The sequence below is a fragment of the Talpa europaea genome, assembly GCF_964194135.1.
Source record: "Talpa europaea genome assembly, chromosome: 8".
NCBI lineage: Eukaryota > Metazoa > Chordata > Mammalia > Eulipotyphla > Talpidae > Talpa > Talpa europaea.
Window position 1 is genome coordinate 42,391,168 of NC_140075.1, and position 19,143 is coordinate 42,410,310.

Consider the following 19,143-nt stretch of genomic DNA (forward strand, 5'->3'; position numbering starts at 1 on the left):
TGTAGGCCAGAGGTGTGGGAGGTGAGAGGATTCACCAGAGAAAGAGCGGGGAGCAGAACAGGCAGATTGACCGAAATACGCTGCTGAGGGGAGCAGCTGGTTAGACAGGAAAGGTCTGCTGTGCCATGTGGGTGAGCTCCCTGGGTGGGAATCAAACTCATGCCACAGTAGCTAGCAATAGCTTGATAGTGCTGAGACTTTAAACCCTGCGCCACCAGGGAGGCCCAAACGTGATTTTTTTTTAAGTAATTCTTCAGTTTTGTTTGGATCTCTGCCCTTGTTTTATTCTGTCTGTTAAATTCATGAGATTTATGGGCCAACAAAATTCTGCTTTCTAAGAGTAACACTCAATCAAATTAAATCCAGCACCAAATTAAATATCCCAATAGAATAATAATTTTATTTTAGTACTACCCTCCCAGGGGATACTTCGTTTTATTTATTATTACCAGGCAGTGCTCTAGAAGCTTGGACTGCACATTTAATGGAAATAGGCCTTAAGGCTAGCATGTAGGATAGACATATATTCAGAAAGCTGTGTCTTGTAGTAGTAACACTGCAGAAATCTGCTAATGCTACATATAAGGCTTGATTTTTGTTTGTTTTTCTTCCATAAGGGAGGGGAAAAAATATGGCCAGTGAGTTTAGAAAGTCTATTACTGTTAAGGAGGAAATAAGATCATTTACTGAGAATGGAGGATGATGGGATGATGGTGGTGAAGTAGGTGGCTTAAAGAGAATAGAAATGTTTTTAGAGCAGCTATATAAGGAAAAAAATGGGAAAAAGAAGAAAATGACATGATTGAGGATATTGCAGATCTTCATAGATATGGTTATGAAGAAACACTAAAATTGCAAATATCAATGTAAAGATGGTGAAAGTATGAATTTCAACTTATGTTTTGGGATAATAAAAATTAAAGAAAACTGGAGAGTTTTAACTTACAGGCTGGTCCATTGGTTCATGTAGAAGAGAACCATGTAGGATAAGTTTGCTTCTCTCTAAAACTGAATTTTCTTGCAGTTGTACTGGCTGATCTGTCAATTAAATGTTTTTAAAAGTAATGGTGATGCATGCCATTTGGATAATGTGTGATGACACTTTACAAAGTGCCTGCACTGTACCTTGTCTCTTTTGATCTAATTTATTGTTGATCTCTAGTTAGCATATCACTGTACATCAATAAAGCTACCAGAATTTCTACCACACATCTTGAAGGATAAGCTTATCTCTGATGACTTTGTGATAAAAAGAATAAACATAGTAAACTCAAAGTGTGGAAATTCAAATAATTTCACTGGGAAAATAAGATGGATAGGTGGGTTCAGTAGACAAGTAGATAGTGGGAAATACTTGTAGATCAAAGACAAAAATTATGAATTTTTTCTCTCTGAACTAAATAGATCTAAGTTGAATTACTTTCTTCAGATCAAAAATGTGAAAGTAGAACTTTAAAAAATACATACTTTTCGAAGGTACAGATAAAGGTTTAATGATAAGTCTCTGTAAACTGGTTCTTAACTGATTGTCAGTTTCAAAGCTTAAGGGTCTATCTGGAGTCTGTATATGAGAATACATCTTCTATTACAACATCAAGAACATTGGTGAAGGGTTACAAAGCAAATTGCCAAGCTAGTTCCTAATTAATTTTTTTTAAATAATTCAAGAGACAGTCATTCAATATAGAGATTTGCTTTCTTTACATAAAAAAATTCTTGGCATTTTTGTTTTGAATTTGACCTTCACTGCTAGAATGAGCATTTATTAAATGGGTAGTCATCAGCTGGCTCTTTCTGAATTTAGGAAAATTATCCAAAGTATATTTTACTCCTGGGGACTTGGACACTCTTTTCTAGAGCCTTTGGAGGCCACAACAGTGATAATTATTTAGAAATATTGACGGGAGTCAACATTGCTGTGATACTTGTAACATTTTCAACATTTAGGATAACTTACAAACATGACTTTTGGGGCACTTTGAATTTTGTGCTTTTCTGTCCACCATTGTCCTTTCAATTTAAAGAGTATTCCAATACTCAAAGTGTAGTATGTCTATTGGGGTGCAGCTGTTTAGGTTATGCCAAATTTACCACCTGAGAATTATGCACTATATAGTTGTCATTATAGATAATTTACTAACATGCTTAATTGCTTAAGGGTACACAATTTATAAACATGTAGCTGTTCTGGGGCATGTTTTAACTGATGAACAAGACATTTTGAATGTCCTTTTAAATTACCATAATGGAATTCATTAAGTTTTAGTATTCCTTTTTTAATGTTTTAAATCTTCAGGTAAAAAAAAAAAGATAAAAACAAATGTACTATTTTTACCATTAGAGCATTCACCTCTCTTAGCTTCCTCTAATTATACCTTGATTATTATGAATGCATTTTCCACTTTCAAATAACTGAATTCTTGTCAAATAGTATACACATTTATTATAAGGAAAGTTATTAGGTAACCTTCCCTCTTTTGTCTTAGCTCAGTTCTTATGTTGGGTTTAACATTAACAGAACTAGATTCAACAAACATTGAGGCTCTCCTTTGTGGCAGGAATTGAAAAGAGAAATGGTCACATTTAATTTATAAATATTTTGTAACGCATAAATATGCCACTTTCAGAAATATAAATTTCAGAAAAAAATACAAGTTGGGCAATAATTACAGTACTGTATGTAAAAATGAAAAAAATACAAGCCTTTGACACTTTCAACACATTTTTGTGCCAGTCATGCTTGGCATCAGCAATGGAAGTTGCTATAGGCATTGGTAGGTAGGCTTTTGCTTAATTACTTCAAATTCATTGAGAAATCTTGGGAATGGGAAGCAGGATCCACTATTTGTTTCATGATGTTGGGCAACTTAGAGACCACACTAAGCAGCAAGAATATTTGACAGAAGTTGAAGAAAGTAAGGGACACAAGGATAGAATTTTGATAATCCTTCATTGCCAAATGGATTCATGTTAAAAATGCCCAGAACATTGAGACTAATCATAAAAAATATATTCTAGGAGGGCCTCCCTGGGGGTGCAAGGGGTTAAGCACAGCACTATGAAGCAATCTGCAGCCTCTGCAGCACAACTTCGAGCCCTGGACAGCCAGGGAACAGCCCATATGGCGCAGCAGACCTCTCCTGTCTTGCCCACTGCTCCCCTCAGCAGTGTATTTCACTCAATCTGCCTTTTCTGCTCCCCACTCTGTTTCTGGTGAATCCTCTCACCTCCTGCACCTCTGACCTGTACCCAGTTCTTGTATGCATAAATAAATCATTTGTATTCTCTCAGTTATTTTAGAGGATATCTAGCCCCGTCATTGCCTTTTTTAAAAATAGCAGAAACACTTTGATTATGTAGAGAATTTTACACTTGCACTGTATAACAAATAGAAATGGTATTTATTCCACAAGAAAAAAATATAAGCATTTAATTATAAATTCCATCAATAATAATAATATTCTGTATGAGTGCAAGTATTTGAAATCATGAATTTGGGTGCCATTTGCCATATATATCCAATCTATTCTTTGATTTTGTTCTCCTTATCCATAGATTAAATTTATTTGACTGTTTTCATTGTTTTTTGTGGCTTTGAAATGTTTCTGCAAATTCAAACAGATTTTTTTTTCGTTATGTCCAAAAGGGCAGGATTATTACAAAAAGGGAGAGAAGAACAAAGGACACTTGAATAGGCACAAGCAGGCAGAAAAGACTGCCTGCAGAAAAGACTGTGGCTGCGACTAGAGCGGCCTCTGCTGAGGGAGGTCAGTGAAGAGAAGCCCCAGCAGGGATGCTGCCTTGCAGAGGAGCAGAGATGGGCAAAAGAAACACCTCTGTAGGCACAGGTGGGCAGAAGGACTGCTGCTCATACCAAATATTTTTACAACCCCTAATTTAATCCAAAAATACAAGTGAGAAAAGTGGGAATCATGAAAGTTTATTTACTTGCCATTAACACAAGGGCTAGTTCTGAATCTCAGCTGAGTGACTTGTTCAACTGATTTTTTTTTTTAATTACCATGACTCATTTAAATGAAAACATTCATTCATTGTTATGTTCTTCCTTTTTAGTCCCTCTCTTGCATAATCAAAAAGAACTTGGTTGTATATTGACTTTTTTCACCAATGACCTTTTTCATTACAGGGGCAGCAGAGAAGAGTTCTAAGCATGGTGCCGAAGACAAGACTCAGACAATTATTACAGCGATGAAAGAAAGAATGAAGATCAGGGAGAAAAATAGGCCTGAAGTGTTTGAAGTAATTCAGGAAATGTTTCAGATTTCTAAAGAAGATTTTGTGCAGTACACAAAGGCAGCCAAACAGAGTGTACTGGATGGGACATCTAAGTGGTCAGCAAAAATAACCATTACAGGTAAAAATTAGTCATCTTAAAATGTATTCCATTTTAATTTTTTTGTGTCTTAGAAATCACTTAATAATGATTACAGGTAATAGAGATTTTTAAATATCAATAATGACAGTAAACTAGCTGGTACTTCAAAATTTTAAAACATATTCAAGACAATTGAGTAGTTTCAGATTCTGTGTTATACAGATCAAAAGCCCTTACAGAGGAAGAAGGTTCTGTTTTACAATACTCTGCAGTTGACAGATTAGCTTTGTTGCTGCTTGCCATGATAAATTGCAATAGTAGCCAATAATCTCTTCAGTCAGTTTTCTTTGTGAGAAGACAAATAACATTTTTACTTACTCCCGGATCAATATCAAGACAATTTGAGTTAGTGACATCTAATAATTTGAACTTCTGGGGTTGCTTATAACATTAACAGCTAGTACCTATGTATCACACTAGTTTGCTAAGACCCTTCTCATATTGTATTTACAAAGTAAAATAAAAATGCTTTGATTTACTGGGTTGAGTTAATCAGTATTCATGACAAATATAAACAGATTTTATCACAGACCACTGAATTATGTTGGGAAGTTGTTTTCTTTGTTTCTGGCATGTTATAGGTGCAACCTAATTTTCTATGCATGTGTACAATAATATGTGTGAATATATAGCTAATATGTTTGTGTATATAGCAGTATAGCTACTGTTCATTACAAGTAAAAGCAAATATAACTCAAAGGAAGGGTTTAATATTTGGTGTATTCATGCTTTTATTATATATTATATGTATATTTATATATATTATATATATATTTATATACACACATGTACATATATATATATATGTGTATATATATATATATATATATATATATATATATATATATATAAAGTCCTGTTGCTCAGGAGAAAGAAACCAGTGTGATTTCATCTGCAAACCCAGTGATTGAGACTGTTTCCTTCATCATTATCATTTGTTTCTGAGGAAATCTCCATATTAAAAAGTTTGATTTGGTTTATTTCAGTTGTTTCTGCACAAGGCTTACAGGCAAAAGACAAAACAGGGTCAAGCGATCCATATGTTACAGTTCAAGTTGGAAAGAATAAAAGAAGAACCAAAACCATTTTTGGAAACCTGAATCCAGTATGGGATGAAAAGTTCTATTTGTGAGTATATAATCTACTCATTACCAATATTAAAAAATTTAAAAATAATTTTAAGACAGGCATGTAAAATATGCAAACAGTACTTACCTCATCTTTAATAAAATCTATGCAGAAATCACAAAAAGAGAAATCATGATGTAAACTCGCTCAACATTCTACCAATATTTATTACTCATTCTTCATTTGGTAACAAATGAAGAAAAAATATTTCAAACAAAATTGGTGGCAAATTTGAGGTGACTTTGCAGTAGGGGAAAAAAACAGCATGATCAATACTTTGTGTTTATTCTAAATAGAGAGAAATTTGTAGGCTTGATTCAGCAATATTTTGATATCTAGAGATGTATAGTTTGATAATAGAAAGGTTCAGGCATCTCCTGGCCTGTCTGTCTCACTTACATCTTTACTAATGATGTGGTTGATGATAACTTATACAACCTCTGACTTTCTGTGAGGTCATTTATTTTTAAATCTCTTGTATTTTGCACCGAACAGCAGGAAGTTATTTTTCTATCATTTTTTTTTCTTTCTACCACTATTTTTCTTGGGGACACATTACTTTGAATTACCATTTAGTAGACATGAAAATCCCAACACTTTAAGACTGTCATTTCTTTTCCTTTCCTTCTGTTCTTGCTAATAATTTAAACATGGATCGTATTAACTTGATAAGTCACCAAATCATATACAGTTTGCTTGGTAATATAGGCAACATTGTGTGAGAAATATAGTGTTTCATGTGTTTATGGACTGCTGAGGATAATGTTAAGAAATAGTTATGGAATTCTACAAGCAAAAGAGACTATCATTAAGACAAAAAGACACTCTACTGAGTAGAAGAAAATATTTGTGTATCATACATCCAACAAGGGGTTAAATATTCAAGATAAAGAACTCATACAACTCAACCAAAAGAAAACAAATAGCTCATTCAAAAATGGGCAAGGTTGCTAAATAGATACTTTTCCAAAGAAGATGAACAGTTGGCCAATAGGCATATAAAAACATGTTCATCCTCATTTATCAGGGAAATGCAAATCAAAATCACGATGAGCTACCACCTCACACATATGAGAATGGTCAAAATTAAAAAGACCAGAAACAAGTGTTGATGAGGATGCAAAAAAACAAGAAGAATCAAATTAAGATTCATGATGTTAGTGAACTGGTCAACCCCTATAAAAAATAGTAAGAAGTTTCTCAAAATATTAAAAATATATTGCCATGTGATCTAGGAATTCCACTCTTAGGTATCTCTCTGAAGAATACAAACACACTAGTTTGGAAGGGATCATTGTTCATTGCAGCATTATTTACAACAGCCAAGTTATGGAAACAACCTGGTTGCCAGATGAGTGTATAAAGATGTGGCACCTATACATGTTGGGATAATGTTCAGCTCTGAAAAAAAGATGAACACAAAGGGAACTGGAGGGGGTTATCCTGAGTAAAATAAGTCAAAAGGGAAAAGACAAATATTGGATGATTTCACTCAGGTGTGGAATATTGAAAAAAAAAAGGGAAAAAAATAAAAAAAAACACTAGAAATCTGACTATAGAATTAAGACTACCAGAGGGGGACTGTAGGGTAAAGAATGAAGGAGGGGAGGAGACCCAATGGAAAAATAATGGAGGTTTATGGGGGCTTTGGTGGTTCATGTGCTAGGGTAACATAAATCTGAAGCTATATGAACCTATTCTCCTAAGTTATATACAGTACTGCAAATCAATGTTGCTGCAAAACAAACCAACCAAACAACCCTCAAAAACCCCACATTTTTGAAAAAAGATACAGCTTTGGGGAATCATTTGGGACCAAATCACAGAGGATAGCATAGAATGAGTTAAGGGGTCAGGATAGTTTCCTTCAGACTAATGGGAGAAGCTATTTCAATATTTATCTGTTAACAGAAAACAAACAATCTATAGTCATAAATTCAAGTTACTAAGAGAATCAAGTAACTGTCTAAGGCAGAACAAGGGTAAGGAAGGAGAGAGACAGAGAACTTGGCAAATTTGAGAGCAAGAGCTCTTGGAAAATAAGCAACTTTCATGGCCATGAAATCATGTAGATGCAATGCAACTTGAGTTTCCAAATTCTCAAGAGAACCTGGACATTTGAAAGTTTAGACTGTCTTTGAGGTATAATTGACATAACATAAAATCTACATATTTAAAGTATAAAGTTGACATATGTATACCTCCAGGAACCTATCACCAAAAACAAAATAACATCCATCACCCCAAAAGATTTCTTCATGCCTTATTGAAGTCATTCTTCTTGATCTACCCTCATGCCTGCCAAGGGAATCACTGATCTATTTGCTCTGTTTTTAGTTCATACATATTAAAGATAAGTCTCTTAGAAACACTTGTATATAAATATCTAGATGAACATATATTTAAATTTCTCTTGAATAATAAGAGTGGAATAGCTAGAATGCGTATTAAGGTATGTTTTATTTTAATGACATTTTTCCCAAGTACTGTCCATGTAAGTTTTTGTCATACACGTCCTTCCAACACTTGGTAAGGGCAGTCAAATTTTAGCCACTCTACAGTGGTTTTATTTTGCATTTTTCTCATGTCTAGTGATTTAAACCTTTTTCATGTGGTTGTATTCTATGTATGTTTTTGTGTTGTGTTGCTGGGTAAAAATGTCACTCTTCTTTTTGTATTAAAGTTAAGATTTATATTTAGTTCTATGATACATTTTTAGGTAATTTGTGCGTGTGATATAAATTACAGACCTTAGTTCATTATTTTGCATATGGGTATCCAATTCTTCTTCTATCCTTTTTTTGGAAGCACTATAATTTCTCTACCAAATTACTTTTTGTACCTCAAACAAACTTCAACTCTTCATATATGTGTAGATGTGTTTTGTATTATTCTGTTCTGTCAATCTATTTTTCCATCTGTATGTGAACACCACATAGTTTTGATTCCTATAGATTTACTTGATAATAAGACTTAAAATCTTGTTAGTTCTCCATTTTTCCCCTAAGTTATTTCACCTTTTTTCTTGAAAACTTTAGAATTGTTTCCATATGAACATTAGAATGAGTTTCATTTTTCATACATCAAAAGCCTGATTCTATTGTCTTATTGCCCTGCCTAAAATTATTACTGACATCATGGTATTACAAATTTCATAGTTTACTGGTTATAATTGGAGTTTTCATCTATGCACTTGAACAAATAAATAATGAAATATACCAACTGATATGGTATCAGGGTATTTTCATTACTTTAAAAATCCTTTGTGCTCTACCTGTTTATCCCTTTCCCGACCTTTGGCAATCACTGATCTTTATATTGCTTCAATAGTTTTCAGAACTTGTCAAGTTTTACCTTTTCTAAAACATAATAGTCGGAATCATACAGTATGTATCCTTTTCAGATTGGCTTCTTTCACTTAGTAATATGCATGTAAGGAGTATCTACCTTTTTTTTTTTTTTTGATTTGATAGACCATTTCTGTCTAGCACTGAATAATATTCCATTGTCTGGATGTGCCACATTTTATTTATCCAATCACATAGTAAAGGACAAGTCAGTTGAGCCTAAGTTCTGACAATTTTGAATAGAGCTACTATGTGCATGTATTTGTGTGGAGATGTTTTCATTTCCTTTGGGTAAATGCCAAGGATCATGATTGTTGGGTCATATAGTAAGAGAATCATTCGTTTTGTAAGAAATTTCCATTTATCTCCAAAGTGGCTCTATCATTTTGTGTCCTCACCATCAATGAATAAGAGTTCATGTTGCTTTTTCTCCTGTCTCCATTTGATGTTTTCAGTGTTCCAGATTTTGGCTATTCTAGTAAGTGTGTAGTGGTATGTCATTGTTGTTTAAATTTGCATTTACTGATGACCTAAGATGGGTAACATATCCCCATATGTTTTCCATCTTTATGAATGGTTTGGTGAGATGTGTGTTGAGGTTTTTGGCCCATAATGTTAAACTGGTTGTTTTCTTATTGTTTTAAGATTTCTCTGAATTTTTGGATAGTAGTCCTTTATCACATATGCCTTTTGAAAATGTTTTCTGCCTGTTTATGTATTCTTTTTTTCCAACCAAAGGGAACTGTTTTATTATGAGGCTGTAATTACATAGATAATTGTCCTGTCCCTAAACAATATATAGAAGAATTTCAATGATGTGAACCAGAAACACAATTTATTACTAATGAATGAAGTCAGTGGAAAAGTATATGATCCAAAGTGTGTTCAAATATATTGCAATGCATCTTTTTTTTTTCTTTGTTCAATTTGCTATTTTTATTAACTGTGATGGCACATTTTTGCCCACTTTATTTGCCATTTTGTTATTATATATTACATCATTCTTCATTTTTGTACAATGTATGCTTTCTCATCTTGGTTATAGTGTTTATAGCATGTATTCTGATTCTTCTGATACCTTCCTCTACTTAACATTTTGAACATATGTAATGCTTCTTATCATTGTTTTTTTTTTTTAAGTCCTTTACCGCCAGTTCTAACATTTGTGGCCATTCTTGGTCAGTTTTATGACAGGTTTTTCTACATTGTGTGGCAAACTTCCCTGCTACTGTGCATGCCTAATAATTTCATACTGAATATCATACTAAATATCGACATAGATTTTGGATATTTTAGATATTATTTAAACATTCTTGAACTTTATTCTAGGACATAGATTACATAGAAATAGTTCTTTGGATCTTGCTTTTAAGAGTTGTTAAGTGAAAAATAAATTTAATCATTTTAACTAATTATTCGTCAACACCAAAATAATATTTTTCCTTTTGCTCTACCTACAAACTCATAAATGATAAATTTTCTAGTCTTTCCAGAAGAAACGCACTATTTCCAGCCTTGCTGAGTGCAGACAACTGTTATAAATCTAAGCCTTTCAATGACCCTTCTCCTGACCTTGGGCAATGCCATCTCATGAAAACAGGTACTCAGTTGAGAGCTCAAGAGCAGCCCTCTGTAGATGGGTGGAATTGACCTTTAGTTCAGCACTCACTCTCTTTTTTGATACTATCTCCTGTAACCTCTAGCTGCCTTGGTCTCCCTAAATTTTCATCTATGCCTTTTCAAAACAGAGACTGGCAGACTTCACTTAGATTCCCTCTTCTTCCTCAATGAGTGGCCAAGATGCTCCCTCAAGGCAGTAATCTGAGGTAATCATAAGAATCACATAGTTCACTTTTGCTTCTATGATCACTTTTACTCAGTGACATATCTATATACTGTCTCATACTTCTTGTTCACTTTTTTTTAGTGGGAAGATATCTCTAGTCCCTGTTACTAGACTAAAAATCAGAATTTAAATAATAACCAAAATGAAATAAAACAAACACAAGGCATGTCAGAAAATACAACATCTGATTCATAGGTTGCTAGTTGTACTCTATGAAAGAAAACATCCAGTCAAAAAATATAATATTCTAATATTTTAACCCTGATAAAGAGTCTCCTGGAGAAATGATCAGAATAGTAATAAGTGCATGTATATGAGGTAACTTCCTAAACACAAAATAACCACCCTAAAGAACTAGATGTGACAATGGTCAATGTTCATCCAGGTTATAGTGTTTGTTCCTACCAGACCTGCTAGGGAACCTCATGATACATGGGGTGAGTATACCTTAGAGTATATTGGATTGAAAGTTAAAATACAAGTTTTCTGTATACTGTCAGTTTTCATATTTTTACTATATTGTATATCTCTTTTCTTTTGATAAAGGCCATTATCTACATTGGCAAAACACTGTCTAGTTGGTTTTATTTAAGATTTTATTTATTTATGCATATAAGAACTGGGGTACAAGCTAGAGGTGTGAGGGGTGAGAACATTCATCAGAGACAGAGTGGGGAACAGAACAGGCAGACTGACTGAAATACACTGTTGAGGGGAGCAGCAGGTGAGTCAGGAGAGTTCTGCTGCACCATGTGGGCAGCTCCCTGGCTGGGGATCAAACTTGTGCTGCAGTGGCTGTGGGATAGCTTCATAGGTTATGTCTTAACCCCTTGTGCCACCAGGGAGGCTCCTATGTCTATGTCTAGTTTTTAAACAAAAGTATTTTTAAGGAAGAAGAAATTCAAATTTAAATCTATTACACCCTACTTTGCATGTATCATTTGCATAGTTTTCACAATATTTTTCACTTTATTGATAAAGTTTTACAAGCTTTAAGTGGGTTGTGTTCATAATTATTTTCTGTTGGTCACCTTTAAAAATATAAAAAGCAAATGCCCAAATTTTCAACAGAAATTCTATTTTCTTGTCATTTTTCTGTGTTCCAAGATTCCATTCTTTCTGGTTTTTTTATAGCACTGGTTCAAGAACTACTGTTTTGAATCTATGTTTGCATGTTTTCATCTGAACATGAAAGTAGCAGGATTAATTGCAAATTTGACTTCATTTGTAATAAGTTCTCCTTTGCAGAAGGAACTGAGTTAATAGTAAATTATGTGCATATTTTAAAAAATGCATACATATCCTAGATGCATCCATGCCTTTCTCTTCCTCAATAGTACTGCCCTATGAACTACAGGGTAAAGACATGTCCTGACATTCTGAAAAAGAATGGCTTACTAATCGTATGACTTTTACTACATATTGAGCTATTTTAACCTCTGAATTTTACTTATCCTAGTATGAAAAATTGGAAAACTAATACATGTCTCACAAGATTGTTACATCTGTTAAGATAATAAGAATTTAATGATACGTGTTAAACTTTCAGCTGGCAGTTATAATAAGCATTAGTAGTATGATTACATATTTTGTGCTAACTTTACACTGTCATGCCAAAAAATTTCCAACCATAATAGTGAGAAAGAGAGAAGACCAATGAACAAGGTGCTATTAAAATATTGCTGCTGCAATAAGAATTAGAGAACTGAGATTGGGCAAGAGGGCAGAGAGAGAGTTTCATCCTATTCCCTCACTTTTCTGTTGGAAAAAAACAAGCTCACTGGGTTTTAGTAGAATCAGGACTACAAATCAGTTTCCAACTGTGATGCTACAAATAAAATACAATTAGAAACAAAGGTACAGGGCCTCCCCTGGTGGCACAGGCAGTTGAGCGCAGCACTGTGAAGCTTTACGCATCCTCTGCAGCGCCGTTCAATCGGGCCAGCCGGCGAGGGTCCCACATGGAATGGCAGACCTTTCCTGTCACGCCTGCTGCTCCTCTCAGCACTGTATTTCTTCAGTCTGCCTGTTCTGTTTCCCGCTCTGTCTTTGGTGAATCCTCTCACCCTCTCGAGCATCTGTTCTGTACCCTGGTTCTTGTATAAAATAAATAAATCTTTAAAAAAAAAAAAAAAAGAAAGGTGCATTATGTCTTTCCCCCATACCCAAACTCTTCTCTTAAAAAATAAGTGCTTTTGTTCTGAACAAGACAGTCACAAATCTGGTAACAGGAAAATGCAAATGAAGTCCTTTTTTTTCCTTTTTTTAATTTGAAAATGTAGTTCCCCTAAATAATAGCACATTGATATCCTCAAGAGATTAATACTAAGTAATTGAAATTTTAATTTTACCTCTCTTACCATGGGGTAAAAACAGGCGTGAATAGAAAACACAGAAACAAACATGACCAACTGAGCTCTTGAGAATGATGCATCAGGTGGCCATGTAAACATGTGTAATCTTTAAAATATCACATAAAGGTTAATTAAGAGAATGTATATGAAAGTGCTTTGAAAATGATAAAGTATAAATAAATTGTAAGGTGCTTGTTATCTTTGTTCTTTGATCCTAGTAAATTGAAAATGTGGTCATTTCATAATTAATGGTGACATTTGATTTAACTTTCCTATGCTACAGTTAATGAAATGTTTTATGCTTATCATAAACCATTCCCCCAAGAGGAATGGAAGTAAATTCTCCCAATGGGTAATAGAATGGAAATGGCAGTGTAATCCACCCATTTGAATATGAAATTTTATGGTTTGGAGACTTATATTTTATATATATAACACAAATTTCCCCTGTACTCTTGTCTCTTTTAGTTACTATGTTGTTTTCCATATTGACTGCACTGTTTTGCAATATACAAAGGTTTGTTTACAAGGGTGTCAAAACTACAAAACAGGAAATGAATGAAAGGAACTGGGACCTTAGAAGGCAGTCCCAGCTAGCAGTCACTTGAATCATGGAGGAGTCCCAGAAGTTGTTGGTAGTGCTATCTAAGGCAAAGAGATTAAGGGGAAGGGAGTTTAAGTGAAAACTAGATACTCCTGGCTTCCCACCTTTGATCTTATGGCAGATTCATTCTGGCATTGTTCACAATGCTGAAGATGTGGGAACAACCTGAATGTTAATCTACAGGTGAATGGGTAAAGAAAAAGTGACATATCTATGTAATGTAATATTATTCAGGCTTACAAAAAAGGGAAATTTTGTAATATACAACAAAATAGATGAAGCTTCAGGGCTTTATGCTAACTGAAATAGGCCAATTACATAAATTCTGCATGATTTCACTCATGTAAAGTATCTGAGATACTGAAATTCACAAACTCAAAGGACTGGCATGATATTTTCTAGGAGCTGTGGAAATGGGGATATGTGGTTTATTAATCAGGATGCACAAAATTTCAAATAAATAAGAAAAATAAGTTTCAGAGATCTTCTATATAATATTGTACCAATAATGAGCTCAACATTTGTTTAGGGATAAAGAAAAAGCTACAGTAGCCAGTAATAGTAGCACTGTTATACAGACAGATATATAGATCGATAGTACAGTATTGAGAGCTCTGGACAAAACCCTCACCTAAAGTAGTATTTTTAATAGTTGGATAAAAATATATTGCATCAGTATGTATTAATATTTTATCAATATCCTGTGTTTTAATAATTAGACTAAACATGCCCCTGTTTTATATATCTGCACTAACTTCTTTGCTATTGAAAACAAAATACATCTATATGGTTGAATGATATGTTTTGCTGCATTAGTTAGCTAGCTAGCTATAATTTAAAATGTAGTAAGTGCCAAACACAATTCTAAATATTTTATATGTATTTATCATCTTTAAGACATAATTATTAACATTCTAATTTTATAGATTGGGCTTTGGAGATTCAGCACAACTGCATAACTTGCCCAAAACTGATTCAGAGATATAAATTGTACCTCTTCAGATGTGTGCCTTGACACCATACTCACACCAAGTTATCCACCAGAGTCTATTGGGCCCACATCTCACTTTGCTCCCCGTATTCCCCCTCCAATTATGGTAGCCTCAATTTTACAATCAGATTCTTAGGGTTGTTTTGGTGTGATTTTTTTTTTACACTTTGTTTCTCTGTATTCCACATATCAGTGAAACAATCCAGTATCTGTCTTCTCTCTCTATCTTATTTCTTTTAGCATAATCCCCAGTTCCATCTATGGTGTTGCAAATGACAAGAGTTCATCTTATTTTATAGTTGCAAAGTGTTCTATTACATATTTGTGTGTATGTTTATATATATATTTATATATATATATATAAAACATATAGCTATGTATGTATAAACATATTCCTAACCTACTCATCTGCCCTTGGGCACTTAAGTCTTTTCTAAAACTCGGCTATTGTAAATAGTACTGCAGTGAACATATGAGTGCACATATCCCTCTGAATTACTGTTTTTTTCATTCTTCAGGTAGGTAGATACTAGGAGTGGAATTGCTAGTTCAAATGGTAGAGCTACTTTTAATGTTTTTTTTTTAAGATTTTTTTTTTAATAGAGGCATGTTTTTCTTAATTTACTTGTTTGCTTGTTTGTTTGTTTTGTTTATACATGCACTGGGTACAGTCAGAAGCGCGGGAGGGCGAGAGAATTCACCAGAGCCAGAATGGGGAGCAGAGCAGGCAGAAGGACCAAAGTACACTGCTGAGGGGAGCAGCGGGAGGCAGGAGAGGTCTGCGCGCCATGTGGGACTCTCCTCTGGTGGCCGGGGAGCAGGCGGGGATTGAACCGGCGCCGCAGAGGCCGCGGGCAGCTTCGCAACTCAGCGCTCTACCGCTGCGCCACTGGGGAGGCCCGCTACTTTTAATGTTTTGAGACATCCCCATACTTTTTTTACCACAGGGGCTGGACCAGTGTACATTGCCTACATGGTGTACAAGTGTGCCTTTATCTCTAAACCTTCACCAGCACGTCTTGTTTCTGGTCTTTCTGATTTGGGTCATTCTTACAGGAAAGAGATGATATTTCATTGGTTTAGATTTGCATTTCCTTAATGATAATGGTGAGCTTTTTTTTTCATGTGCCTTTTCGTCATTTATAAATTGTCTTTGGAGAAGTGTTTATTCAGCTCTTCTATGTCTTTTGTGATTTTTTTTGTTATTGTTGCATGAGTTCTTTGTAGATGTCAGATATTGTCCATTGTATAATGTGCAAATATTTTCTTCCATTCATTATAGTATCTTTTAATTATACTGATAGTTTTCACTCTGAAGATATGGTCCCTTTTTTTTAAATCTTTGCTTTTGTTTCCCTTGCTGTTGGAGTTGAGTCCCCAAAGACACAAAGTTAAGGTCGTGAGTGCATTGTATATGTTTTCTTCTATGTATTTCATGGTTTCAAGTTTTATATCCAATTCCTTAATCCATTTTGAGTTAAATTTTGTAGCTGATATGAGTGAGTAGTCTAGTTTCATACGTTAGCATGTGGCTATCCAGTTTACACCATTTGTTGAAGAAAGTTTCCTTTTCCAGGATATACTTGGCTACTTTGCCATAAATTACCTGTCCACATAAGTGTGGGTTTATTTATGTGCACTTAATTCTTTTCCATTGATCTGTGTGTCTGCTTATATTCCAACATCATACTGTTTTGATTGTGGTAGCCTTATAGTTTAAAGTCCGAAAGTATGATATCTATATTTTTTCCACTTTTTTTTAGTCAGGATTGCTTTGCTGTTCAGGTTCTTGAAGCTTAATGACTTGTGCTTTTCTCAGTCAATACCCTGCCTTCCAGCCTGCGTTGAAATGGGATTACTTATTACGACTTGATGTTTTAAATAATAATTTTGTTGATTATAACATAAAATTATAAAGATGTTTTCACTATTTCTACCATCTACATTTTAACATATATCCTTACAGATTATTTAAATGAGTATATATTTTATTAATATATACTTAATATTTCTATTTATGTATTCACTAATAAAACCTGGTAAGACACCATTGAAAATATTAGACTCTCGTTTGCTACATTTAATATACGTAGCTAGAATTTTACATATTCTTAAGGAATGTGATTTTTTAATGGTGGCATCATTTCATTTTTTTCTTTTCTTTTTTTTTTATTATTTTATAGAGGCATGTTTATTTATTTGTTTTTTTGTTTGTTTGTTTGGTTTACACATGCACTGGGTACAGCCAGAAGCATGGGAGGGTGAGAGAATTCACCAGAGCCAGAGCGGGGAGCAGAGCAGGCAGAAGGACCGAAGTACACTGCTGAGGGGAGCAGCGGGCGGCAGGAGAGGTCTGCGCGCCATGTGGGACCCTCCTCAGGTGGCCGGGGAGCAGCCGGGGATCGAACTGGCGCTGCAGAGGCCGCGGGCAGGTTCGCAACCCAGCACTCAACCGCTGCGGGTGGCATCATTTCATATTGATGTATTTTTCTGATACAGTTGTGATGTATTTTGGTTGTTTCATTAGAGCTAGCTTGACTGTAAGTGCAGTTTTCATTTTTGAACAATCTTTGTCTTGTGTACTACTCTATTAGTGACTTCCCATCAGGGGATAATTACTTGAGCAAGAGCTTATTTTTTCCTTTAAATTAAGGTTTTACTGATCTTGTGAAATACATGGGCATCTTTACAGTTAGAGAAATTCCTACTGGAATGGACTAATTTCTGATAACTTGGGGAAGGATAGCCTTTTTTTGGTGGGTAGTGGTTTTTTCTTTAATTATAGGAGATATATAGTAGGTTCATAGCCAAGGAAGTCTAAATCTAAAAATGTTTGCAGTAAGATCATTTGAAAAGGAGAATAAATAAATTAGACTTTGGATAGCTGCCAAAAGAAAATTGTCTAAATGGTGATTATCTCTATAGTTATATGTACCTGTGAATTACACACACACATACACACACACACGTACACACACACATGCACAGGAATCCAGAAACTGGAAGTGTAATTTGGGAATATAACACGTTATTTCCAAGGAAATAAAACCAGTCCTATCTTTCACAATGGGAAAACATAAATAAATTTTGCAAATGAACCACTCTTTAAGAAAGGAATTATTTTTAATTAATGGAACACCACAAAGCAAATGGTTCCAATAGAACTTACATTATTTATTAAGAATTTTTGCAGTAAAATTTCTTATTCTCTAATGATAAGAAAGGCAAATTCATAAAATGGTAAACTAAAGCTGGTATCTTGGTTAGCTAATTAATCAGATTGAAGTGGTCTAATAGCAGATTTAATATAACTGCTTTTTCTCTCTATGATGTGATAGATTTTTCTATTTATACAATTTATTTCTCTTGCTGTCAAATTTTATTTAATACATGAGCCATCATTTCCCATATGAAACACAAAAGTTTACATTTTCATGAAAGTTGAAGTTTGTGAAACACGTTAAATATAAGGTGTGACATAAAATACTGCTAATATAAAAACAGTAACAGTTTGTCATTTATCTAAAATCATCTCATATGCTGTGAAACAAAATGAACTTAATAGGTCTTATACTCATTTCTTTCTTTATTCCATTAGAATTTCATTCACTTTTACATTAAGCCATGAATTGTGGCTTAGTCAAAAATACAGATTTATTTCATTCAATAAGAATTTTAGCTGTAGATGTTTGAGAGCCAGTGTGATAATTCGATTATTCAGTCAATGAACAAAGCTTAGTGTATCTTGCTGTTTTAATATCTTCAGTGAAGGCCACATTCTTGGCTAATAAGAGAAAATAAAATAGATAGGACCAGAAACCTTTTTTTATAACTCACTGGCTGATGTATGTCATGTGGTTTTATGAAGTGACATGGGAGGATGGGAAATTACATAATAGAGGGGAAGGGAGGGGCAGGGAAGGTTGTATGCACATTGTGTGAATGAGCCTAACAGTATTTGTCACATTCCATCTCTTTTCTATTCCCCTTTTATATGCGGCTTTTCTGTGTTTACTTTGAATGAAATGAATGTTTTCTCTCCCTTCCAAGGTAGGCTATATCAAAATCATGCCCAGTTATTGCATCTAGCTTGCAGTATAGGATCTTTAGTAGTCTCTTATTCAGCTCCAGGCTTGGTTCTTTGTGATTCTTGGACCTATATGTTAAAGAAAAATCACCTTCCTTCAACACTCCTAATTTATTATTGTAGAAAAGGGAGAAGATAAATAATAGCAATTTTTAAACCTTATTTACTAAGAGGGAAAGTTGGAAATACATGACTATTGTTAGTATATAGCTAATAGAGTCCTGCTGGAGTTATGCTTGGGACATCTCAATCCTTACAATAGAAGTAGCTATTTAGCCAATCTGACAAATCCTTATTCCCACATCTGGTGAGAACTTTCTTGCCCAATTTATGAATGTATAAACTATAAGAAGTTATTGCACTAAATAAGAGTAATTGAAAGAGGGCTCT

The 19,143-nt window shown here is 34.3% G+C and overlaps 1 protein-coding gene across 1 annotated transcript in view; it reads left to right on the plus strand.

Moving 5' to 3' along the window:
• UNC13C (unc-13 homolog C) overlaps positions 1-19,143 on the plus strand; it is a gene marked incomplete at both ends in the record, with an annotated part of 463,147 nt that overhangs the window by 182,629 nt on the left and 261,375 nt on the right. The window contains 2 exons of the mRNA XM_084241221.1: positions 4,148-4,375; positions 5,383-5,524. Coding sequence (XP_084097347.1) covers positions 4,148-4,375; positions 5,383-5,524 — 370 coding nt within the window. The remainder of the gene's footprint in view (positions 1-4,147; positions 4,376-5,382; positions 5,525-19,143) is intronic.